Source organism: Poecile atricapillus, chromosome 1 (assembly GCF_030490865.1).
Source record: "Poecile atricapillus isolate bPoeAtr1 chromosome 1, bPoeAtr1.hap1, whole genome shotgun sequence".
NCBI lineage: Eukaryota > Metazoa > Chordata > Aves > Passeriformes > Paridae > Poecile > Poecile atricapillus.
The window spans coordinates 144,612,285-144,639,971 of NC_081249.1; the positions used below are offsets into that span (position 1 = coordinate 144,612,285).

Genomic DNA, 27,687 nt, shown 5'->3' on the forward strand with positions numbered 1-27,687 from the left:
ATTGGTTATTCTCAAGTAGTAGGCAGCATGGTGTGGAAGATGTCTTTGGGTTTTTTGGGACAAACACATCAAAGTGCTTTTTGCTACACTGCTATTCAATCTATGCTTATTTTTCAAGGTTAGTACCTCCACTGAGATCAGTCTCTCAGATCAAGTTTCAAACCTTCAATCCACCCACAGGAAGTTTTACGTTTATGTTCCACGCTTGGACTTTACAAAACCTCCACATTTAGACATTAGGAAGCTTCAAAATTACATTCTGCTATAACATGCTAAATACAGAAAGGTGCTGGAGGTTTGTGGGAGTTTTTTAAATTCTTTACAGATAAATTTAATTCTGGAATCATGCCTTGGCACAAACAGTAGTTTCAGCCACCAGTTCAAGGGCACAGCAAAGAAATAGCCAGAACCTATTATGGACACATAAACTGAGGTAGGGAAATCAGCAGCTTGCCAAATAGCTCCTCTGCCTATGACCCTTAAATAGCAGGATTATAAAATTCCAGGTACTGAAAGATTATCTTCCAGAAAGAAGCACACAACCCAAAATCTCAGGTAGTTCAATATTAGTTTATTAAATCAGCAATTTTAAACACTGCTTTCTAAAAATGATTACAAAGCATATTAAAATATATTACAGTATCTGCAAAGAATTTACTGTGTAATGAAAGTGCAACAATAATGAACTTAAAACTTTGTTTGCCTAGCTGGACAAACTGAAGCACACTGAACAGATCAAACCTTTCCTCAAAAATCAGAGTGCCTTTTAAGTGAAAACAGTGTTTAACAAAAATATTAGAAAAGGTGAGCATGTGAAATGGAAAATTAAGTTCATGATCATTTTCTCAGTGCTAAGTTACACATATCCATCAAACCATACACCTCAAACTCTGCTTGAGATCCAACAATTTAAAGAGCTACCAAAATGAGTGCACATTGTGAAGGGAAGGAAGTGACAGAAAGAAAAAGAGGGTGCATTTCAAGTGCTGGCAATAAACAATGTTGAAAGCCAGGGACCACATACCTGCTGCTTTGAGACCATGTTCCACACAAATCCACACCACACCCAAGTAACAACTGGGACCTCACCCTGACTTCAAAATCTTTTTAAACTCTCCAATTTCAAGCTGTCACAGCTTTTAAGTCTCTCAATGTCCAGTATTGTGGTTATGAACTATAGCCCCACATTTTCTGTTGCAATCCACAACAAAAACTCCTAATTTCTGAAGGACTAGAACTAGGGTCACAAATTAAAACTGGGTTGTGGAATAGTTGAAGAAAAGATAAAAGCAGCTGTTTCTATTTTAGTTTAAGGCAGTACTACATCAGTGGGCACAGATTCCACAGGATGAATTACAGATAGCTTTGAATGATCTTACAGAAATTGTTATTTTAATCCTAGGGATAAAATGTCCAATCAATCCAACATCCTCATCCTTTCTTCATCCCCTCCCTGAACAGCAGCAACCTACTCCATCAGTTTAGTTGTGCACGTAATTTCTGTTTAAAGTTCACATGAAATGTACTTTATTCCTATCATCTAAGAGTGATGGTAGTTCACTGTAACACATACCTAGAAACAAATACATTTACGTAGCTGTGGATCTGACCACAAAACACTTCTATTTCTCCAGACAGCCAGAGAAAATCCACCTCTACTTCTATACATGCTTCATGCATTCATCCTTCAAATTCTACAGGAACACAAAGCAAAATACTACAACCCCATCTAGGCAAAATATTTTAACTTATCACCATGATGTATTTCAATTTGTCTGCCTTAAGAGCGAGTTAGCATATTGTCACAGAGACTGAGGAAAAGGCTGTGCTCTCAACAAAACTAGAAAAATCAAATAAAGCCACTGAAACTATCCTGCTCTTCTCGCTGAAGGAGGATATTTCTAGTGGCATGGGATCACATGGCTCCAATGTGTCTGGAGCATCACCCCTGGAAGCTACATGTGGTGGGAACTCTGGCAGGAGTCCACCCCTGCAGCCCTGTGCTCCTGCAAAGCGAGGTAAGGCAGAGTCAGAAGATCAGCAGCTTCCTAGATCCTCTCACTACAGATCCTTCCTAGATCCTATACTACAGTAGTCACAATACAGGAGCTTGCACTCTTTCTCCTGGTGGCTTTCCTGATTAAGCTAGTCTCTAGTACAAAGCTGGTCAGTAGTGTATAAAGTGGTATTGACTGCAGACACTACCCACAAACAAACACACAGTACTAATTCTGCAGCCTTTTTCTTTTTCTTAACACCTGCAATCTCCATAGACTACTTTTTGTTCAATCAAAAATGAATTACACAGAAAACAGTTACTCTGCAGATGTACAGTCACACAGGCGCAGCATCAAGTTTCACAGCTCTACTGAAGTGCACAGAGATGCACTAAGGTTAATTTGGCTCCTAATTTAGGTCTAACAGAAATAAAGTTGGTATGCTTGAATGACAGGAAAACCACCTAAGAAGTTAAAAAAAAAAAAAAATAAAAAATTAAGTCCTCAGAACAATTTAACTATGTCAGGACATCCTTGATACAGGACCAGAAACCTGGCAAGGTAAAGGTGATGTTCTGCCATTACTTAAAATAGCATCATTGTTTTCCCATGGAAGAGCCCTGACAAAGTTAATGGAAATTGCACCTCAGAATAGAACAGATGTGGAAAGATGAGAGGTCCAGAAAGATGTGAAGTATTAAACCTGACAACCTACAAATATATGCTTTGAAAAAAGAAGCTGAGGCTTTTCTTGGATAACCCACAAAACTGAACACGGAAGTGTGACTAAAACCTTAACTGGGAGACGATATCCAAACTATTTCCCTCCCCACCCCTATTGCAAGGATGTTAAAGCACTTTTTGGCTTGCTCTGTCTCAGAAGGCATTACTGCTGCCACTTACTGAGACTTAACAAAAAAAGTGCTCAAAACTACAGTACCTTTGATGTGTAGGGTCTTTCCTATGACAAATGGAATACAAATCAATTCCTGCTCATACACACAGACCAGAACTAACTGCCAAATTTGATTTTAGGAAAGAACTGGCCCTCCCTGGAAGACACAAGTTCACAGGGCCAAAGACTTGCCTTCTTTTAAGGTACTGAAAAACATCAGTTGTAAGTAGACAGTATGTTCAATTTTGATTGTGTGTTGCTGGAAAATAAATGTTTATTAAGCATCCATTCCTTTCATGGATTGTTTTCAATAAAGGAGTAATATTTGAGGGACTGAGTCTATCATTTATTACAGTCAATGTAACAGTTCCTGTTAGCCTCCTCATCCTTCAAATCTGCTGCCATGGGAATTGAATCTCTCTTTTGTGGTTGTCAACCACATGTTGGCAAAACAATTAAAAACTTCTCTTAAATATATATTAAAAAATACACAGACATAACTGTATAATTAGCTGTAAATAGAAATTAAATACCAAGGAAAATATCCTGAGACAATCTAACGTGCTTTGAAAAGGTTGACTTTGAGCAATACACTTTTTCTGAATAGAAAGTGCAGCTTAATTTCAATGCAAACATGGTTTGTTTTTTTTTTTTTTGCTTAAGAAACCATTCTGCTGTCACTTTGAACCATTCAGAAATTCATTGTCTGCAGAGAAGCTAAACTTAAACCGCAAAGGAAATTATAAATCCAAGGAACAAAGCAGATCTCAGTTCTTCTAATGATAACACTGAATGCATAGTGCTGTGTAAAACTGAAGAAGCTGCTCTTCAGATAAGACACAATGACAGATGAAAAAAGTAATTTTAGTATTTTGCAGTTCTAGGTAGAATTGGAAGTTTTAAAACAAGCTTGCCCATATTCTGAGCATGTACAAGACTCTCCTCATCACTCTTCTAGTTTTTTTCTAAATCTAATTAAATAATAAAAGGAAAAAAAGAAATTCCTTTTATATCAGCCTTTTTGTTGACTACATAGAGATGCTGACATTCACTCAATGGCTGAAGTACATTTCTAGCATCTAAATATTCCTTGCATAGGCAGGTGAATTTAACATTTTGAGCTTCAGTGTGCTATTTAGAATAGTTTGGAGACACTTAAGGTTGATCAGTATTTAGGTTTGGTGAAGTTCAGCAACTTTTATACATGACATTTTCTGTTTTATGGTTGTAAAGGCAGTGAGATGTGGACACAGGAGTACAACATCATTTTCACCTTATGACAGAGCTATTATAAGGCACTTGTGATAAGCACGTCTGAGTGAAGGTCAGAAGGGACAGTGACACGAATGTTTCCCTGCTGCCATGCTTATAACTTCAGTAGCTTGCATGAAATGTGCTGTGAGGTTAAAGGATCTAAGCTTAACTTCAAATTTTGGTGTTTTCCACACCTTTCCTGTGGGATTTTCAAAATCCTCATTCTTCTCCTTGTATTGTTCATTCTGCTGTCTGGAAAGGTTTCCTGTGAGATGGTGGCACCAGGTGGGAAGGTAACGTGCCAGGCAGTTCATATCCATCCAGTTTAATCTTGATGAGATGTTTTGCTAATGCAAACTCTTCATCATCCAACATCCCATCACCATCACAGTCTGCAAGTTTCCAGATCTTGCCCAAGACGCTGTTGGGTAGTTTAGAAGTCACCATCTCCTTCTTTGCACTAATCCCAGATATTTTGCCATTGATTGGTGACAGAGTGTAGAAAATCTCATCGTAAGCAGGTTTATCTTTGGCGACAACCCACTCCTCTTCATCAGCTCCTTCCTTAGCACCTTCCCCGTATCCATGGCCAAAAGGTCCTGCCATGGTGCCATCAAATGCTCCACCGTGTACCATCTCTGTGGGCATGTTGCTCTCTTCCTGTCTGATTAGGTTCATCAGGGAGGCAATTTTGTTGGCCAGCATGTTATCCACAGCTTCAATTAGCTTTGGTTTCAAAGAATGAAATTTGGTGAAGTCACAATTCTCCAACTGCTCCTGTGAATGACACAGTGACAGTAGTTAAAAACTATTGCAATACATTGAAAAGTTTACAGAATGGGCTTCAAATTATTAAAGTAATCAAGCATTAATTAAATTAAAGTATCTTTTGAAGCTTTTTCTATAGCTGAAACTCCTCTTGAAGGAGAAACAAAAGTGACACATATGTACTGTACAACAAATATATTTCATCAAACACACTAAGACAATTTTGCAACAGTGTATGAGTTTGTCTATTAAATTACATTTACAATACAATTTTCAAAGTGCAGTGGATAAAACCACAGCAGTTGATGAATGTTACCCAGCAACTTTCCATTTGATGATTATTTTCCAAACATAAAAGAAAGCATGCAAGTAAATCCTCAGCCCTGCTAGCACTTCTGCAAGTGCTTAAAGTTAAAAATAAAATCAAATGTTTGCAGGACTGATCTGATTTTATAGATTAGACTTCTTGGTTGTGGTTAGGTCAGGAAGAAGTATCCTTTACCAATAAAGAAAAACTGAGTTAACAGCAGCAGTGTTTTATAGCAGTGCTGCCAGAAATCACTAAGCCAGATGGACCCTGCAGAATCTGTGGAGTTTTCATCCCCCTAACACCAATGAGATGTTCACCTAGGTAATATGTACTATTCCAACACAAGCCCAAGCATGTTTTACACCACAGTGTTGGAAAATTAAAAATGCTTTAGGCAAGTATTACATTTTTTCTACATACAAAATGCTTGCCAAGAAGAGAAAGTTACAGTGGAAAAGGTTAAAAAAACCCAAACATCACCACCACCACCTCCCACCTTCTGTAAAATGATGTTAAATTGCTTTAACAAATCCCATCTATCACCTCAAGGAGCTGCTCCATTACATATTAAAATGATCATGACATGAACCAAAGAAACCTGGAGCACTGAGTAAAAACAGTCAACCAACAACTCTGTTCAGGTGACATTTATACACAATCACCTCATTTACAGCACCTGATCAGAGTAAATTTATGTAGTGCAATAAATCTCAGGAAGCAAAGGTCAACTTGCTATTGGTTTTGGCACAATTTCGTTTTCACACAATTTTGCTCCTCATTACAGAAGTGACTGATTTCTCCTTGCTGCCATCTGCTGCTGAGGCTTATCTGACAGATACGGTAAGTTTGAAAGTTTCATTCAAATTTTGTTTCAATATTCAGATCTTATATTCTCCATCACAAACAAAAGCAGCAAGGGAAGAAAGAGTCAACCTTTGCCACAAAATCCCCTTTCAAAACCTAACTCATGAAACCCTTCCAACAATCCTGCCTATGAAAACTTGGCTAAAATACATCTTGTGCTTCATCTGTGATTTGCTATCTCATGCCAATAGTTTATTCCTGGGTTAAATATCTTAGCTTATGAAAGAAACTTGTGCCTTCCTACAGATAATCAGGCAATCATCACTCCTGATGATTAGCTGTGCAAGTACCACATATATTGTCAGAATGACACGTCTGGCAAACGTCCTCTATCACACTCATGCCTAGTTCATAGTCAGAGCAAACTGCAGGCTCCTGATCTCCTGTTCTTCAGCTTTCAAGCTCAATTATCCTCTAATTCAAAGTCCATTTAAGAAGCCTATGATCTGAGATACAAAAATTGCCAGCTGATGCTTGAAATCACTGATAGCACAGCATTAGTTGTTTTTCCTAAGGATATTTTCTAAACAACTTATCTCAAATCAGAGACCAGAAATAAACAGAAAGTGACAGAAAATTGGTTGAAAGACTGCAGGAAGTCCAAAAGAGGACGAGACAAAATGTATTTAAAAATTAGTTGTGGTTATAAACCAAGAACTTCTCTCTCCTTCACAGAATACAATCTTAACAAGACAGGAAAAAAGCAAAATACTATTTTCAGAAGCAAAAGGCTTTAAGCTGGACTTTTAAAGTAACACATTGTCTTTATTATTCATTGGGGAACAATACCAGAAAAACAGGAACGAAGTAGAGTAAAAATGAATTTATGACTAAGGATATCTTCACCTACACAAATATTTGATACTGTTACCAAAATGATAAATATAACCACATTTAGAATTCAAAACAAGAAGCCCTTCCCTTAATCTCTGAGTGTTCACTGCCAATTTATTTGCACGAAGCATTTAGTACTTTCTGCCAGGAGACACCAAGTACTGACTAAAAGGACAGAAAGTCAGATTCCTTATTCCTTATTTTCATATTCTTTATGTAGTCCTGTATCAGTGAATGCACTCTAAGCAAGTTACCACTCTTCTGGTCTGTACCACTTCCAAGTCACTCTAATGTCTTATCAGTCAAATGACTGTCACCTCAACTGCTCTACTGCCAAAGACTCTAAACTGTAATGCTGAGGTGCTCTGTTCTACCTTTTCCAATCTGGCAATCCTGTTACAAAGTTAAGAGTTATTTCAGCGGAATGGTAATCTAGCATTTTACCTGCATTTTCTTGACTTCAGGGAAGTCCCCTGCTGAGATATGGTATTCCCTTTGCAGCTGGATGTAGATCTCTGGCAACTTGTTGATTAGTTCCTTCTTCTTGTTCTCCTTCCCAAATACAGAGGGCATCTCTTTTTTCAGATAGCTGATGATATAAGCATGAACCTAAAAAGAAGCAAAACTGAAATCAGAACTACTGTTTACCGACACTTAACAGTAGTGTTCCTCACCTAGGTCATAAAAAGAAAACAGAAATATGTTTCCCTGAGGAAAGATATTATCAACTACTGTTTCTGGAACTTCGTGTTTACATGAACAGTTAGCTATCAGTTAGTTATTATTAGCTTTTGCTGCTTTCAGCATTCCTTTGAGGGGCAGAGAGAAAGGAAACACATTTCAAAGAAACACAGATGCACACTTGCTGTTTTAAGGAGAAGCCTGGTACAGCATTCTGTGAGTACCAGCAGCAAGAGAAAAAGCAAGACCCCAAAACCCATGTCCTGACACTATACACAGAGCTCCAGCCGTACTGCTCAACCTCTGTGATTTGTAACTCATCTGCCACTGTGGGAATCAATGGGATAACTCCTCCAGTAACCCAAGTATGCTAAGTGCCAGAGTGTCTATTTGAAGTGATATTGCATTCCTACCTATTTACTCACAGAAAAGAGAGTACCTATAGTCTATATTTATGCAGCCCCCTATGCAGATGACAGAGGAGCCAGTTCCAATAGCAGCAGTGTGCCATGGGACTGCCTTGTGAAGCCATAGGGAGAGAAGTAGAGCTTTTCCAGCTTATAAGGAAAGACATTAATTTAGGATGCCTTTAAACACATTGACTTTTGCATTGCCATCAAATTTCCTATCCTTCCCACCTTCCTTATGCCTTTATTTTGAACCATTCATCTCCTCCCCCTTGCTACTCTCCCACCATCTTTCCCCACCAAAAGGATCTGTTTGGCCACAGAGCAAGTGATCAGTTCCAGAACAGAAACAGTGGTTGTACTTCCTAACTGAGGTGAGTTCACCTATCCAGCTCATTGTGTGGACATTGATGCTCATTTGGCACACAAGAGGGAAGGCACCAGGGCAGAGTCTTCTTTTAGAAGTAATGCGTGGCTACCACAACTTGATGTTATCAAACTGGTCTTCTAAGCTCTGACCTGGCCAGGACCATGGCAAACAAATGTCTTCCCACAACAGCACATCTTTACAGATCTCAGGTCCTTGTTCACTTAAAAATAATGTAGCTGTCCACAAAACAGAAGTTACTTACAATTTTCACATACACACACACAAAAAAAAAAAAAAAAAAAAAAAAAAGAGTTAAAAATTGGGAATGTCTATCAGACTGTTGTGCAATAAACAGGTGAAACTTTGAAAACTGAGGGAAGACAAACTACCATAAAAAAGCATCAGTAAAACAAATGATTGCTTCGGTGTTGTGTAAGTATAATACTTAATACCTACCAAACCATGACAGAACCTGCATTATAGCATTCTACACAAACCCTGCACAATCTGCACATGGCAATTGCTTGCCTTTTCATTTCCTTACTTGTTAAGGAGGAAATGGAAAATAAATCTTTGCTTTTAAAAGAAAAGTGATGTAGGCACTTTTTATGTGCACATCTTAAGTTCACAACTTTCACACAACAATGCTTCCTTATATCCAAAAAGAGTTATGCATTTTAATGGCAAATAAATTTACATTTCTTTAGAGGAGAAAAAACTCCAGCATAAAGAAGCATAAACCCATGAAATTTTCCAAGAGTATAGATACGAGTATTTCTCCAGAACTACTGAATGGATTTAGTAAGGGTATTTATTAGAGCATTTATAAATAATTGTAAGTAATTTTATGGATCTTATGTTTAAAATAATATTTCTATTAAACCTAGAAAAATATGTTTATAATTCATAAGCACTAACAGTTTCACATGTGTACTCTAAAGTGGCCTAAGGTCTGCCAGTAAGCACATGTGTTTCTTGTAGATAAGAACAGTCCCCATCTTCAAAATGGGATAGTGAGTCACAGGACTTGGGGGGGGGGGGAAAGGCCTAATGCCCAAATTTGGCAGCGTGTTAAAAGTTTGCTTTTGTTTCTAGTTACCGTAAAAGCTTTAGAAAACATTAAGAAGAGGGTAGCACAGCAATAGGGTAAAATAAACCCCAAACTCAATGCTGTAAAAAGCAATTTTTGACTTTCAGTATTTCGAGAGCAGTTTGGAAGGCAGAAAAATGACACTGGATTACATTGCTGCTTTCCTGCAGATAAACAGTTTATTCCCCTTCCGTGACTGTCTAACATATCCCTAAGAGCACTGTGCTCTGTATTTACCTTAATCCATTTTTATTTTACATTTCATAGGAATATCTAAAAATTACTCAACTGACACTCCTTCAATGCCAAAATTATTGTAACAAATGAAAACAAAATGCTGCCAACATTTACAAAACAGACTGGATCTGAGGTTGCTCTGGGATCAGAGCAACTTTTAACATAATATCATTGTGATTTTAAATGGAATTTTTGGGGTGCCATAAAGTTCAGGCCACAAAAAAATCTCCAAACAAACAGCCCCCCTGCAGCCCCAAAAAATAACCCCACCAAAAAAAACCCCAAATGTCTGTCTTCATACTCAGGAAGTTAAATAAGCCAACACAGGATGTGGTACACACCCCCAAACAAGTATTCATATACCAATGGAATTGCAAGTCCTCTTATTTTTGATTAGAAGTTCACATTAAAATGTGTTTCAAGGAAAATGCATTGATAACTGCATGGGAAATAAGAGTTCCTGTCTGCTCCCAATAGCTTTCTCCCCAAGTGACTACCTTTTCCTTGAAAAACTGACAATTCAATCCAAGATTTAAAACTGTGCTAAAAATAAGTTTATAGCAAGAGAAAAATTGGGAAGGTTAAGAACGGATATGCTGAGAGCAGCAGAGACTGCTCATTCAATTTTGTTCTCTTTTCTTACCTTTGCAAGTCTTGCCCTCTTAATGAGATCATTGAGTTTCCTCACTGCAGCCTTCTGCGGGAGACTCTGGATATCTCTGAAAAGATCCTGTGCCTCGGCTTCAAAGAGTCTTCGATTGTCTGTGTTTCGGAGAGGATGGGCCCAGAAGGAGCCGATGTAAACCCGCAGGACCTCTGGCGTGTCGATCACCTTTCCCAGGGACCACATCAGAGCACCATAGACCCTCATCAGCTGCTGTGTGTCCACTTGGTCAGCCTTATTAAGCACCACTCGAATCTTGTCATCCTGGCCCCGGAACGCCTTAATGGCCTCTGAAAACTCATCAGATATATCCAGCTTATGGGCATCAAAAAGGAGGATGATTCGGTCAACCCTCTCAGCAAACCACTGGAGAACTTGGCAGAAGTCATAACCTGAAAGAAGAACACACTGTTACAGTCTTACCATTCAGAAAAGTGAGTCTTGGAGAACACAGGGCTGGGGATAGAGAACAAGAAGATAACAGCCTCAACCTGGGGGCAAAAAGGAGATTTATTACTCAAGAGGACAGTATCAGTGGACAGGGAGGTCAGGACAACTGTACCCTGAATTTCCTTGGAGCAGTCTCACTATTACCGCCTTTTTTTTTTTTATCACTGACCTTTTTTCTGTCTCACACCCACATTTGCCTCTTTCCAGGAGTCTGGTTCCAGCTCAGCACACAAACTGAACAGGACTGTGGGGCTCTGATCACAATCTCTCCTCATCACTGCCAATATTGGTCACCTTGGTAGCACTGCTTATCTGAATTATCAAGGAAAATGGTGCACGCGCACCCATTTTTGCAATTGCAAGAATTCCAGTGCAAGTCAGCAACCAGGAGTACTTGGATCTTAAAATAATTTTCAAACTCAGCTCTCTGTACCTTGCAACATTTTCTGTTATTTTTGCCACAGCAGACTAACAAAGTACAATTTACAAGTAACATGACTGCATTGCTGATGGCTTTGAGGACATGGCAGGTTACAGAACATGAGCAGTGACCTTTCTGATCACCTGAAACAAGCTTTATCACGTTCTAAAGGAAAGCCTATTCATAGCAGCTGTCTAATTGCTTTTACGGGTTCAGCTGGTACCTAATCCACACAACAAACTATTCAGGAACTCCTTACTCAGAAGTGACACATCTAATCCATAGAGTCACCACTGGTGATGCAGATTTGGGTTTGACATGGATGTGACTCATCTAGTATGAGTAAGGAACAGCAAAGATTGTACTGGGAGCTTTTTGCTTTTTTAAAAAAAAAACAATGCCCATTTTCCCCTGAATTCTTTACCCATACTTTTTGAAACACTTGCCTTCATACCACTCAATCATGAATGAAACACCCTCTCCCTTCCTAAAAGGGGTTCCTCCCTACATCCTGCCACTTGTTTTTCCTTCCAAATCTTGCAGACCACACAGATATTTCTGTCTGCAAGGGTGTGAACATCACCAGAGATGCCACAGAAGCAGGACAGGGCTGGGCATTGTGTGACCAGGGGACAATGCTGGCACACACCTGCACATTCTCCTCCAAACACTTACACTGCCCCTGAACTGACAGGCAGGAAGCTTCTGGCACATCCTCCTGCTGACAACAGGAGCGAGAAAGGTGTGTCTTGAGACATCTTTGAACGTTGCCCTCTGTGTGTATTTTTGACCCTTCAAGAAATCAGCTCCCTCATCTGTGGCCTGAATGCTTTCCAGAGTTAAAAATAGACCACGCTGGGAAATAGTGCATGGCCTCTAATTTTACATAGTCCCTTTACTGTTTTCATGCATGCTAAAATGAAAGCTAATATTTGAGTCCTCTCTTGGTTTCAGAAGGCTACAACTTGCTCCTAGTCATACCTGTCAATTCACTCATAGGTAAATAGTTAAGCAGTAGCTAGCAAGATGGGGAAAAAACACCAACAGCAAAGAGACAAGGTCTTACTCTGAGGCCCTGTAATGTTATTCTTCCATCAAACATTTTTAATACGAAAAGCTGCAGCTTACAAATGTTAGACACAAGCTAAAGTTCTAGAAAGCAGAACCCTCTCTGACTGAGACACATTCAGAAACAAGAAAGCATCTTATACAATCCTACTTACTTGCACACAATAATTTAGAACATCATCAAAGCAACTCAAACTTCAAAACGTGCTAAATTAGACTTACAGCATAAATATGTTTAAGTCAGACTGACTCGTTCAGGAAGTAGGTCAGACAAAGCTTGCTGTGTGCAGCATCACAGGAGAAGTCAAGTTTGTGCTCCACAAAACCACCTATATGCAAACTGCATAAGCAGCCCAAAAGCCATTTACAGGAAATGTATCTGACAGTGCAGTGTTTCAGCCAAGGCTGAGTGTTGTAATTTCTAATCATGATAGTGTGGAATATGAGCATGTAATAAATGCCTGGGTGCTTGTAGATGATTTCTTGTATGCTGATGTCTAAGCATATGAAACCTTTATTTAACCTGCCCTCAAAGCCTGGGACACTAAGAGAACAGTGCTCTAAAGCCAACTCCCAAAACCTCATATTTGGTACAACCACACAACTATGAGTAATAAAGAGGACAAAAACATCACTGAACAAAGAATCCAGAAGCATCTGGTAGACCAGTTTACTAGGTACGCATAATTAAGATTATAGTCCTAAGAAATGAGTCCCTTATTCTGTCAGTTTATTATAAAGACAAGACTATTGTTGCATAGCCATCATATATTTTGTGCTTGTATCAGGATTTCCTCAAAAAAATTGACTTTCCTCAAAAAAATCCCAGGTGTGATATGTTAAAGAATTGTTTATTTCCTCTGACAGAGACATGAAATACGAGTTTCCATTTCTTAAGCAAAAGTCTGAAAACAGAGGGCAGCATAAGCCACACCCTGCATCACTACCATTTACAACTCCACAGAAAAGTGACATGCACTTAAATGCATCTGAGGAATGCAAGGAAGAAAGTTGTTTACATTATACTGTTCTGTTTAAATAATTTCTCAAGACAGGCTAATGTTTAAAACAGCTTGATAAACAGTGCTCAGTTCTCTGCAGAATTTTCGTATTAAAAATATTCTCATTTGCTCTTTCTCCTCCTACCATTTTACTTCCTCTTTTGACTGTATTATTTTATGGCATGATTGAGCAACCTGAAGAAGCAACTCCAGCAACTGTGCCCACAATAAACCCACCTTATTTATAGCCCCACCCCTGAATTTTTCAGACATGACCCACCTACAGCTATTATGAAACATTTCTTCATTCATGAACTTCAGTAGTATATATGAGTCATTATTACTTCATGGAAAGCAATTAAAATGATGAAAATACGGCTTTTTCTCAGGAGTGACAAAGCACTAATTAGTCAACAGACCATGCAACTGTAGCCATTTGTAGCCCTAGCTGCCGGATGACAGAAATACCAACCCCCACCAGCTTCCAAGAGAAAAAATTCCAAAGTGACATCCAGCCTTACAATATAGGTTGTACAGGGCTCGCAGTATGAAAGTATGGGACAGACCACCATACAGTACCACTAAAACAGGCTCCCCAAAGATTAGGATGCTGATTTGTCCAGTAGAGCAGAAAAAATTTAGTGAGCTTGGTATAAATATAAATAAAGCTCTGCAACTCACCTCTGCTGATGCGCTGCTTCTCTCCAGAGAGGATGCCAGGGCTGTCAATGATACTGATGCTCTTCAGGACCTCGTTTGGTAGCTGAGAACACATGAACCTGCAGGAAAGGAGGGAAAAAGCCCATTAACAATAGCTCTAGCTCATATGCAGATTGTCCCTTGAGAGCTCCACATTATATATCTGATTTTAGAAAGACTCAAGTGAGATGCAAAAAAGTTTCTAAATCCTGGCAACCCTCTGTGTTTTGCAATCATACAAGTTAAAGAAAAATTATGGAGGGAGCTTCTCAAAAAAGAAAACACATGGAAACCTTGTAAAACTGTACTGACTGATAGTGATACATATATAGATAAGTGCTGATAAGACTTCAAATTTTGCAAGAGCTGACAGCTTGGGCTTTAAATGCAACATTAAAAAGACTTCATCAAACCACCATTTTGCTAGGACCAAAATTAGTACACACAAGAGAAAATTCTTCACATACTCCAGCTAATGTCCAAACTGAATGACTGAAAGAGGGAGCAAGCAGAAAGCCATACTGACAATATGTTTATGTCCCAGTCCCTGCCACATCTCCCTCTCACCTGATTTAGCGGTGTTTGAGGGATCCCTACTCCCCAACCCACCACTCTCCTCAGCTGGGGCACCAGTGAAAAACACCAGTGTTTCTCCCACAAACCCAGCCAAAAAACTATCACACTGCCAGAAGCAAGAGTTCAAGTTACACACAGTATGCTCTAAACAATAACCTCCTGCCTCTGCAACAGGAGGCAAATTCAATAGTGGTATTAGGGAAAAATAAATAATTCACGAGGACTCTGAGAGCCGTGCAGAACACTTGATGTGTTACATGCAAGCTACAGTCATGCTTCTGGGATAGTTAATGACTGAAGAACTTCACTGCCCTTCATCATAACCTGCCTTAAAGAGATTTGCATAAGAGTTTAATCTTCTTATCAGGGAGCAGCTGAAGATACTAAGTAACCCACCCTCCTCCTGCGAGGCTGCCCCACACAGGGTTAAGCTGCAGCCTCAGGCTCCAAGATGGGGCTGCCCTGCCTCAACCCAGGGCTTCACACTGCCTCAAAAACCAGGGTATTACAGACAGGAAACCATAGCTGTGCCAAGATCAAATGAGACCTTTAAGGCCTTGGATGATCTGAGTCAGGAAGAGTTCAGCCAGTCATATATCACAAAATGTAAACTATATCAAAGTCTAGATGGTATTTCATACAATACAAATTATTCAAAGGAAATTGGGAAGAAAAGAAGTCCTAACATCTCCCTTCACCTTGCATCTGCAAGACACCCTGTAGCAAAGAGCCTTTAACAAAAGCACACAGTGTGCCTTCCTAGATGGAACAGAAATGGCAGCACCACCTGCACCTCTCCCTGAAACCTGAAGGGGCATAAGGAAACAGCAGCCATCTGAGCCTGCTAGAAACTGAGGGTATAGAAACATCACGTAAAATGTACTGTTTGTTTCAGTGGGTATAGAAAATATTTTCTATATTACATATATATTATATATATATATATATATATATATATAAAATATATTTTCTATACCAGGTATAGAAAATACCTCGTATCTGAAGAAAACTCTTCCTCTTGAAAGTTTTCTACTAGTTTAAGAAATATTTTTGAAAGAGCAGTGAGGTACTATCTGAGAAAATGACATTATTTGAACTTTCCAAAACCTAAAGGTAGTGCTGTGTGAAAGCAAACACATTATGTGGAAACATAATGGATGTGCACAAGTGACAAAGAAAATACAATTAATCATGTGAGCCATTACAAAAATACATACATCACTAGTATGTACAGCATGAAGCAGCTTTCATAAATTTGGAAGTGTGAAGACTGAATTTTCTTGTATATCTTTTCTTATCACTCTCATCCAATCTTAGAAAGCCCAGTGCTTGTTCAGTATCAGCAAGATGTTTCTAGACCTATCTCATGGGAAGAAAGGCACTGTTATGCCAGCTGAACAATACAGCAGTGTCTTGAGTCAGGCACCATCCAAACTGGGAAAGACTATGTGAGAAAATGGAGAATTACAGGCCTCAGAAATGCAGACACTGCCATCTTTGCAGCAGTTATTAGTGGCAATGGGAGGAGGAAAGTATATGGTAAACACATAGGAAATAGGAGCATGAACTCAGAATTAACTGCTTGTTAGTTTCTACAATATGTCCATAAGATTAAGAGGAAAGATGGGTTAAAAATCTTGCCTCAAACTAATACTTTAGACAACTTAAAACAGTAATGACAGTGGTATTTGAATATCTCTTTTCAACACTGAGACTTATTTCTTAACATATCACTTCATGCAGGTCATGTAAGTGCTACATCATAAAAAGCAAAACTACCTACTATCCACCTGAATGACAGATTTAAAAAAGGGCTGCAAAAACAGTTGTCTGAATGAGACTATACATTTCTTCTCAGCAGCACTCATTTATTTACATGCTTTTCCGGTATAATGCAGTATTCTTCCCTCACCAGCATCCAAGGGCACACTAGGTCCTGTCCTCCTTCCATTTCCTCCCCAACTTTTTGTAAAAGTATAAGGGTAAGTAAGAGATTAATAGAAGAACACCTCCCACAAGCAGTGAGATACAGGGGGAAATTAGAAGGGGTCATGGAAAAAGACAAAAGCAAGGTAACATCAATAAATTACTGCAGCTAATTACTAAGTACAAGCCTTGATTGTGATACCATGTTCTTGTTTGTTTCATTTTTTCCATTACCTCAGTCCCTGTTTCCTGTCATTTTGATTGTTACACTTGGATGAAAAGGGCACTCAGCTTCACAGTCTAAGTGTTCACAGCCTTAAGTTCCGCCATAAAACAAAACACTAGGATTGGGAAAGCATTTAAAAAATAAAATGGGGAGGGGGATGGGATGGGATGGGATGGGATGGGATGGGATGGGATGGGATGGGATGGGATGGGATGGGATGGGATGGGATGGGATGGGATGGGATGGGATGGGATGGGATGGGATGGGATGGGATGGGATGGGATGGGATGGGATGGGATGGGATGGGAGGAAGTAGACAGAGGTCTTTTAAGGCAGGAGTGAAAAATGCAGTATCAGATAAAAAGAACTGTCAGCATGGAAAATGAGAGAAGGCAAAGTAAAATATGTACTATGACTACAGGTAACCTCATAGGAAACTAATGATACTGAAGCCTAAGACAATTTTATCAAAGTGAAGTCAGAAAGAGAAAGGAGTGGGTAAGCTTTGAAAAATGCTAGGGAAAGATAAGCACCTAGATTTCTGCTGAATAACTAACGAGAAAAGTGACTGTTGGGGAAGATAAGGGTGCTAACAGCACCTCAATACAACAATATCACAGTGACCAAAAGAAATGGAATAAAATTTAGTCAGTTGCTTTGAAAGTACATCTTTCTAGCTAGCAAATAATCCTGCTTGCATAACAGTTGGAACCTGACACAACCAGTTAGATGATTTAGGCAAAAAATTACATTGCCACTTATCCAAACAAACACATATCATTAATAAATGTTCTGTGCAAATATTTTATTATTATGCAAAATACAATTTATATAATTTGTAAGTATATTAATTTTTTGTAGAGAGAGCACCATGGTGAGGAAAGGGAAAAACAGAACAGTGATCTGGAAGACAGAATGTAGCCAATCATCTCAAAATTGTTATTTAAAACGGGACCTGACTACAGCTTCCCACAGTGCATATTCTTATCTCTGCAAAATGATAACCAAGCCAACTGTAAGCAGCTATAAACTTTCTTCTTTGAATAAGCACAGCAAGAGATAAAACTGTACATTATGAACTTCTAACACGCATGCCAGTATTTATCAGCCAAACAGGAAAGTTTATTGTTAAAAAGAACCAATTTAGATTAATTGGCTTGCAAAGTGAGACCTCCATGTCAAGCTACCATCAAATACAGGAAGAAAACAAGGTGATTGCTCAGACAATAAGAATGGAGTCATTAGTAACTAACTTTCAACTGGAAATATTTAGCATGCTACTTAAGTTTACTATCAAAATACTCACAGCCCCTGAGCAACACTTCCCTTTCTACAAATACACAGCAGAAGCTAACACTATCTCCCCAGTCTATGGGAAGTACCTGAACACCCAGGTAGTTGATATTAAACACTTAGCAGCTTGAATTTTTATTTTATCATGGGGCACATTTGAATCTTCTCCATTCTTGTAGGTCTTTTTACATATCCCAGCAATTTACAACTTCAAAAAACTATACAAAGACATTCAGTGAAATCAGTGGAAAGGAACAAGACAGCACCAAAGGGAAAACATTTGTTTCCTTTTTTTTTTTTTTTTGAATGATAGTTTTTAATAACAGTACTAACTTATCAGTTTTAATGAGTAGAATTTTTGCATAAACTTATCCCAAGTTCCACCTGGCATCATGTCTCACAAACAAGTCACACAGTGGATAATTTCTACAGTTTTCTGTGAACTGGTTTTAACAACTATTTTCTATTCAGGTAACTCAGTACCTCTATCATAATGCCACCCTACCTAGTACTGCCTTATTTTATTTAATCCACCTGAACTGCTGCCACTCCTGCTTGTATCTGAATATTTGTTCCATGCTGTTCAAAACAGAACATGCCAAAATTTAAATGTAATCATCAGAAGACAGAAAGCAAGATGGTCTCACCTGTTCAGGAAAGCATTTCCAAAGCGGCCGAGTTTCCGGAATGGCTTCTTAGGATCAACAACTAGGGCATTTCCAGGAACATTTCCTTCTGTTTCTCCATACATTACAGCAATAAAGGAATCGGTGGTAGGCTCTGGCCCAATCCGCATGCCTGGAAAGTCTTGCTCAAGCAGGTATCTGGAGGTGGAGAACACATAAATGTACTTATACACAATAGGAATCCATGGCAAAAGCAAATCCCTACCATTTGCTTGAAATTTCCCAAGGATATACCTATTCTCTAAGAATAAGATTATATTTACCTGCATTTCATTATTTCTGTTAACTGGGGAAGGAGGAAGAGAACTGAATTAGTTTTTCACAACATCTAGGTAAAAGGATAAAGTAAACCCCTTTACAAAGACCACGTGGAAAGCAGTCCCTCAAATGCAGCACCTCAACCATTTAAGTGGATGCTTCTACCAAAGATTCAAGTGCTGTAGGTTACGCTACAACACATGGCTGTTTTTCTGAGTGATTCCAAGCCTATACCAGTGTTGCTGGTACAAAAATGGAATGGTTTGAAGCTGCACGTGAGCAGATTCAGTTGGCTGACAAATCTAACCCTTTAATAAACTCAGTATGATCTCACTGACTTTAACTTATCCTATCAGAGGCAAAGAGAACCATTTTGACACAGTAGAATTTTGTATGTTTGGGAGCAAGAATTTTTTTTTTTTACTTGCACATCAAAAATTCATTGTTACTTAAGACAGATCTTCAGAAATCTAGGCCTAACAATAAAGTACTTCCAAAAAGCATTGAGTCAGATATTGCTAAAACACCAGAAACCATCTTGCACCTCCCTTTGCATAGTCCACTGAGAGAAGACATGGCACATACTCAGAGGGCTTTGACTTTCCAGACAACAAGGTCTGAAATGAATTGTGTATTTAAGTATTAAAACTTAATGGAATCGGGGCATTTATTTACATAAAAAGCCTGCCTGCATCCCTTCATGGCCTGCCAGAGCAAAGTAAAAACAGCTCCAAGTCCTTTGAGCAAGCCTCTCTCTAGCACACGTTCGATGAGAATTGCCAACCTTCACAGAGACACAGACAACACTGCTTAACTTTAAAGCATGATTGTTATTGGCCTCAGTCACAACAGCACCATCTTGGTGCTCAAGACTAAAACAAAGTGTTTTCAATGTCACCCTGTAGTTCTTAAAAAAAAACCCCACAATTTTAATAAATTCAGCTATTTACAGAATCAAAACTGGATTTACATGAGGATTCTTCTTCAGGCACAGGCAGTGGTCCTGCCAACAATGACAGTACTAGTTATGTTTTAGTGCATTTTTATGAAAACTACTCTTTTAATAAAAGTTTATTCTGGACTTAATCCAACAGTACTGTGCCTATTCTGCTATAATTTCCTAAATCAATACTGATTTGAGAGGACTTGCTGACTGCTGCTGCTGCAAAAACATTTTACCTAGCATCTATATTTGCTGAACAATCTCTGTCTTCAAATAAAGTACCCAAACATTCACAAACTTTACAGATCAGTGCACAGAAGCTGAATTTAAGGAAAGAAATACATGTTACAAATTTCAAAGACTGTTTTCCACTAGCCTTAGCAATCTGGCTCCCATTAGTTCAACCTATGATCAGGGAGCATGAAACAGTTATTTACATGAGATTTCCTGTAGCTTTCTGCTTCCAAAAAAATAAATTAAAAAAATGCCAATGCTAAAATTTGTGAGGAAAGAGGAACATAAGAACAATCATGCCAGAACATGCCAACGTCAATCTGTTTTATCTCTAGAATAAGCTGTACCTAATGCACTGTAACAGGGAAATAAAACTCACCACTCTCCAAAAGCAAATGAAACAACACCCAAACTTCCCTGCCCACACAGGTTTGTAACATGCAGATCCCTCAAATTAGATCATTAAATTATCTAAATGAAATGAAGACAAAACTTTAATTCCTCACCAGATGAACCCCTCATGGAAATCCAGGATTTTCAAGCATTGTGGCAAACAGCAGAACATCCGAAATACCAGTGTGTTCCCACCTCTCCACAAAATATCACTGCAGACCAAAGTTCTCTATAACAGGACACCACGGCAAACTCACAAGAGCCACCAAGATTTTCCTGACTGGAGTTATCCACAGCTTTGATTTTAAAAGATCAATTATATTTCTGTCTTCTAAAATAAGGCTTTAAACTTGCCATGATAAAATGTTCTATTTCCAATGTTGCTTCTCCTCATTGTCCTCCTTTTAAAAGAGTAAGGGTTTCTAAGAGACTTAGAAATAAACTCTTCTCTTGATAAAAATTGCCATTCCCAGGCTTCTGCTGACAGAGGCAGCAACTCGCAAGGTGACAGACAACATATACAAGGTGCTCCAAGAGCAGCAGTAAAGAATATATTGTTTATGTATTGTTGAATATAATGTATATTCAATATACATACATTGAATCAAATACACAGGAGTGAAGTTCCACATCCAGGTCAAGGAGAACTACATGGTGGGATCTGAATGCAGGAGCAGACACCTCCTGAGTAACAGGATAATTGCCATCTGTTGTAAACTCACAAATTATGGCATGATTATGGAAATTCAGTGATGGTCTTTTAGATGCATAAAATAGTAATTTCATGGCCTGCTCATGAATTTGCTGCATGTTTAGAGTTATGGAGTACCTTTCATGATTTCCAGCATCTCTTTTTGCTGCTCTGAAGTCAATTCAGATTAGCTGTTTATGGAAATGACTAAGCCAGAATAAAGTGCTACTGAAATGGAATGATACTCCCAAGTTAATGTCATAAAGGCAGTTTTAAAAAACAGGCTTTTATAGCGATAAGAATCCAGGAAGGCAAGACCTCCTTCCAAATACCAAGCCCCACCCAACAGTCACAATGCTCTGCCTGGTACAACTGTTTAACAGACACAGGAATCACTCTGCAGCACAGGTATTTTCCATTAAGATTGGCTCACGACTGCACATCAAGAATTAGTACAGACGAAAATAAACCTCTTCTTGAGCACTGGCTGTGCTCAAGTGTGATGGGTTTGGCTGGGACAATAACTACTATGTGGCTGTGTTTTGGATCTGTGCTGAAAAGCGTTGACAATACAGGGATGTCCTCATTACCACTGAACAGCACTTACACAGAATCTCGGGCTTTTCTGCTCACCCCACCCATGAACAGAGTTAGGAGGGGACACAGCTGGGACAGCTGATCCCAACTGACCCAAGGGATGTCCTGTACCATTTGGCTTCATGCTTAGCACATAAAGCTAGGGGAAGAAGGAGACACTTGGAATGATAGCATTTCCTCTTCCCAAGTCACTGTTATGTATGAGAGAGCACTGCTTCCCTGGGAATACCTGAATACCTGCCTGTCCATGGAAAGTAGTGAATGAATTCCTTGCTTTGCCTTGCCTATGATGCTTTTACTGTAGCTACTAAACTGCCTTTATCTCAAGTTTTCTCACTTTCAGCATTCTGATTCTCTCCTCCATCTGGCTGCACAGGGCGTGAGTGGCTGTGTGGTGCTTGGTTGCAAGCTGGAGTTGTGAGTTGGGCTAAGCCACAACACACTGTTATCGCACTTCTCAGCAAGGAAAACCAATTTCACTTACACAAAAGGTAAGAGCAGTCTTCTGTAAATTGAAAAGCTGCCAATGTTTCTGTACCAAATGCTACATTAGCACAGGAAAATACCTGGATTTTCAGCATCTGCAACTACATGCTCTTCTCAGGAATTTTCAGCAGAGAAGGAATTCAAAAAGGTTCACAGGAAGAATGCTTAAAAATAGCCAATGCCCCAAAGACAGTCTAGATCAAACAACAGACATCCTGTTGATTCTTCTCTCTTTGTTTTTACCTGGGCTATAACCCTTCAGCTTTGCCAATAAACATTCATCTATGTTCCTCTGCAAGATGTATAGCCAGACTACGGAAAACTAATTTACAAAGTTCCAGAGATAGAAAAGATTACTCACAGTGGAAGACACTCATTAGCATCTGAAGTCTAAATGCATTAGCTAGGCCACACTAATGCACAAAAGCAAGTGAGCTGGACAGAGCAGCACTGAACAGGGATACCCTGTGATGCACTGGGAGATAAACTCATGGCTCCTTTATAGGCTGCCCACCTCCATACTACATACTGCACCAAGTATTCTGTTTCTTATTTTTTTTTAACACAGCAAAACTTGCAGATGTTTGCTTTAGAGTAAGAATTCCGCTCTAAATAACTCAAAGTTTTCATGCAGAGCTAGTGAAGGAGCTAAAGCTTTCACTCAAAGAAATTAAGAGGGACCTTCCTCCCACTTCACCCCCGAAGAAACAGATGCAGCTGCACAAGTGATTGCACACTACTTGCAGACTCCAGACATTATGCACACAAAAGAGTGCTTTCACTAAAGTCAGTCCTGGCTGAGTTAAATAGCAGGAAGTTTACAATTTTTAACCTCTGAGTAATACCTGCAAGCAAAGTAAAAGCACAGCCTGGCAATCTGAGGAATTTACTTCTGCTTTGTCTCATGTTTTCTTTAAAAAAAATCAGTCTCCTACACTTTTAAAACAGAACGAAAGAAACTGCCTGTTTGCATTGACTACCTCCTATCTCTTTTTTACAGTACAATTCTCCTCTCCTGTCCCTCCTTTCCCCACTCTTTTTCCTAAAACAGGCATGAGAAATTGAGACAATTACAGAAGCTGTAATTGTAATTGTAAGGTCAAGCAGCTCACATGTCAGATAATAACTGCCTTTCATCATACTCCTACTTCATTAAACACAGTTGGATGGGCATTAACATTTGGATGTATTTGTTTGAATTGTCAGAATTGTCAAATATGTGAATAAAACTATCACCACACTACAACTTAGACAGAAAAACTGACTGGTTTCACTGCATTGTTCCAAGTGCTAAAGCGGATAAACAGCACTGAGTGAAAAAACATAAGAGCTGTTAGAAACCTGGAAGTGTTTGTTTGCATATCTTAATCCCCAGGGACATTTAGTCACTGGTACATCGGTGTTTTCCATAAAGACTTAGTGGAAGGAACTGGGTGGATATGGATGTGTCAGAGGTATGAAAATGTGAAGTTCTCACGATAACGTCTCAATCAAAGTAAATCCCAAATGAATATCTGACAGCTAAACAGAATTGTTATGTTCACACATAAACCCAATAGTAAACACTTAGGTAGACCCGATATGCCCTCCTGACTATGAAGACTAGAAATGTGAACAGAAAGCAGTCTTAATTATCTTAAGCAGTTTTTAATTATTTATTTAAGATTTTAAATAACGTTTGCTTATTAAAAGGTTTGGAGGAATACATCCCCTATAGTGCTACTTCATTCTAAGGAAACCTACAATAAATATAGGATTATAACAATCTTGAGAGGGTATGACATTTTTCCATGTGAAATTCAGCCTACCAGATGGAAAATTTATTTCTGACTGACCTGGACACTGTAACATTTTCCTGTGTATTCTTCTAAGTCTTGCACACAGCATACAAGAACTTCTCTTTTTTTTGCCCTTCTTTTCTCCCTTAAATTAGATTTTGAGTAACAGTCACTGTGACACTATTGCCTAAGTTGCTGCCCATATTCAATGGAGCACTTTTAATGCTGATTCAGCCAATTATTATCTATGCTATAGATAACACTGAGGTAATGAATATTGATCACAGTGAGATCCTTCAGAAGCAATAAAAATTATTCTGCTACAGATTTCTAGTCTACAGTCAATGCCTGTCTTTTCCAATACCTTGCACAAGATTAAACTGCAAGCTACCTAAAATTGGCACAGCAAAAAGGGGTAAGAGGTAAAAATAAGGGCACATCATAGTAGAAGCCACCTCTTGTATCAAGTCAGGTATTTTAATAAACACATAAGAAATCATCTTTGAAAACTTCATCTCTGTCAAAATTGTCTGGGCATCTTCATCTGGCACTTACAAATGCAAAAGAAAAAAAAAAGCTGGCAAGAGCCGTAATAAAGCATAGGTCTTTTCTCATTCAGACTGTGTGTTACAATCAGACAATGCTTTTGCTCAGTTTTATTACAGTGATAACAAGTTACTCACAGAGTAACAGTAGTAAAAGTACACCTAAGGCACTGCAAGGAATATTAATGTTTCTAAGCACAATACTGACTTGTACTTCAGTCAAATATGGGCAGCTAGAAAGGACAGGAAAGCTGAATGTCCATAAATCAAGAACCTGTGTTTCAACTAAGGCAAACTGTCTCAAGAGGGGAGACACAGAGTTTTCTATGAATTGCAAATAACAGAACAACTGTTCTGCTGACAGGCAGAGTAAGTTCTAGTATGCACATATTTGTGACCATTCTGCCTCCCCCTGTATTACCTGCGTTCTCCCTCGTCCATAAGCCAAGTAAAAACACTTATCTGGAAATATATACAGACTAACAAGGCAACTATAATTTTAAAGAAGAAAATGAATGAGAGTGCCTAGAGAAATGTTGGAAAAATTGAAACCAACAACCCCTCCTTCCCACACCACCTTGTGACTGTCTGTGGAGATCTTGAAATTAAGTTTCTTTTCTTTGAATTACAGCCTTATTTTTATTTTAAAAATATTCCTCTGAGAAACACCTCTTTTTATGTCTTTGGGAAATTCAGCAATAATCAGTAAAGAAACCGTGTTCAACTTCAAGCTTTCAATTAGCTAGCTGTGAAACCTGAAAAGACACATGATTAGTTCTGTAAACATCTGAAAAGCTCTCAGGTGATTAAAGGTAAACATCGATCTTCAGTGGAGAGGGGAGGTAGGTATTTTGCACTGCAAGAAGTAAAGAGTGTTCTGGAAAGGTTGCCTGTAATCTTTGGAACTGAAAGATAAGCATTTGTAAATTTTACAGAAGAAGTATAATGAACTTCAGATATAAGCAGGTCAAAACGTGAACCAAGCGACCCCTCAGTGTCTTCTGCAGAGTTGGGCAAAACCTTAGACTGCTTTTTAAGGGGCATGTGAGAGAGAAACTCAAACATATGCAAAATATTTACAGATTCATAGTATTGTGCTTCAGCTTCCTTAAAATTAGTTACTAAGAAACTTAGAAATAAGGAATACAGGAAAGACAGAAAATACTACAACAGGAACAGCACTGCTAAGCTGCCTTGGTAGTGATACTGCCTCTTCAATGCAATTGATCAAAAAAAAGGCACATGGAAGGGAAGATTTCCAGATACCACGTGTTTTTTGCCTAAAACTCTAGCCACGTTACTCTTCCATGATCACATCCGATCCGTGCATTAAGCTACTTTTGGGAAAGAAAGGGGAGGAGATAAGGTTAAGTGATCCCTCACGGCCAGCGCAGTCATACCGCTTCAGCACGAAGCCCCTGGTTTTCCCCTGAAAGAACTTAGAGAATAAAAGAACTAAGAGGAAGTAGACAGCGGGGTTACACTTTCTCAGCAGAACATGAAACAGAGATAATATTCTTGAACAGGAAGAAAGCGGCGAGCTACAGAGCCTGTAACAGGCTCGGGAGCGGCACCATCCTCGGCAGGGCACGGAGGCTCTCGGCAGGAGAGCGGGCAGGCTCCAGCCCTGTCACCGGCAGGGCGCTGCCCGGCCTCGGCCGCAGCCCGGGAGGGATTTCCCGCAGGCAGCACCGCCCCGGCCGGGAGGGCAGCGGGATCGCCGAGCTCCCCGGGCGGGGCCCGCACGCCGGGGGTCACCTACCGGATGAAGGTGGTCTTGCCGGTGCTGTACTGCCCCACCAGCAGCACCATGGGCTTGTTCTCGAAGTCGGCCTCCTCCAGGGCGGGCGAGTGGAACTCATGGAAGCGGTAGTGCTCCTCCAGCGGCAGCAGCTTGCGGAGGTACAGGTCCCGCAGCCCGCCGGTCACCGTCTGCACCACATCGGTGCCGCCGCCGCGCTCCCGCCCGCCGCCCTGCTTCCCCAGCCAGCTGAACATCCCGCCGCCGTCCCACTGCCACAGCCACAGCCACTGCCACTGCCACAGCCACTGCCACTGCCACAGCCACTGCCACTGCCAGCGCCGCGGGCCCGGCCCGGCCCGGCCCCGCGAGAGGCGGTGCCAGCAGCGCTCCTCTCAGCCGGGCGGGGCCCCCGTCTCCCTGCAGCACACGCCCTTGGAGCCGGCTGCCTTTGGGGTTTTCTGGAGGGGAAGTCGGTCTGGATTTTTTTTTTTTTCCGAATCCGAGGATTTTTTTTTATTATTGTCATTTTTATATCTATATTTTTGGCCACAAGTCCGCCTCTGGAGGTTAATTGTGCCTGCTGCTCCTCCGCGCTAAGATCTCAGCCCCTTGCGATGAAATCCGGAAACATTTTGACAGCTCCGATCTGAACGCAGAATCGCCCAAATGCTTTTCGTGTTTTTCGGATGACGATTGCCGTCTTTGGGTGCACAAGAAATGTGTGACTAAGCGCCGTGGTGTTTAGCTACGGCATCAGGCAACTGTTTCAAACACAGTGAAAAATCTTAGTATACCATGGCAATCTTTCCGTGAGACGCGTGTAGAAGATACGGCCTTTAGTTCTAACCTTAGCTCCTGCATTGTGTTAAGCCTCGTAGGAGGATCACCTTGCCCATTGATTCACAGGAGATTTTAGTGGAGTGTAACTCCAGATTCACTACAAACTTGGGGAAATCAATAAAACAAATATTTTTTGTCCTCTGACATTAAAATTCGTGCTCACTAACTAAAAAAAATACAACTTGGGATCTCAGTTAAAAGAAAAGGAGTGAAATTTTTTGCTGAAACTGTGTTTAAACACTATATTACAAATGTTTTTGTGTGGCACACGGCTCCTTCGCAGCATCCATATAATTTAAATCCCCTTTTGCTAGTCCAGTACATCTACTATTTCACATTTTTATCTATGTACTTAATTTCCATATTGAATACTGCATTTTCTTGATATGCTCCAGGTTTTTTCTAAATACATCAGCAGGTTTAGATGTGCTCTTTTCATCTCCTTCCTCTCCATGCTGTTC

At 39.7% G+C, this 27,687-nt stretch overlaps 1 protein-coding gene across 1 annotated transcript; it reads right to left on the reverse strand.

Moving 5' to 3' along the window:
* Positions 1–551: 551 nt before the first annotated feature.
* Positions 552–26,799, reverse strand: EHD4 (EH domain containing 4). Its single transcript, XM_058834468.1, has 6 exons — positions 26,405–26,799; positions 18,679–18,855; positions 13,993–14,090; positions 10,351–10,763; positions 7,367–7,531; positions 552–4,923 (listed from the first exon to the last, which is right to left on the reverse strand). Exons 1-6 carry the CDS (start codon positions 26,638–26,640, stop codon positions 4,387–4,389), a joined length of 1,626 nt encoding a protein of 541 aa, XP_058690451.1. The 5' UTR covers positions 26,641–26,799; the 3' UTR covers positions 552–4,386.
* Between the last annotated feature and the right edge of the window lie 888 nt (positions 26,800–27,687).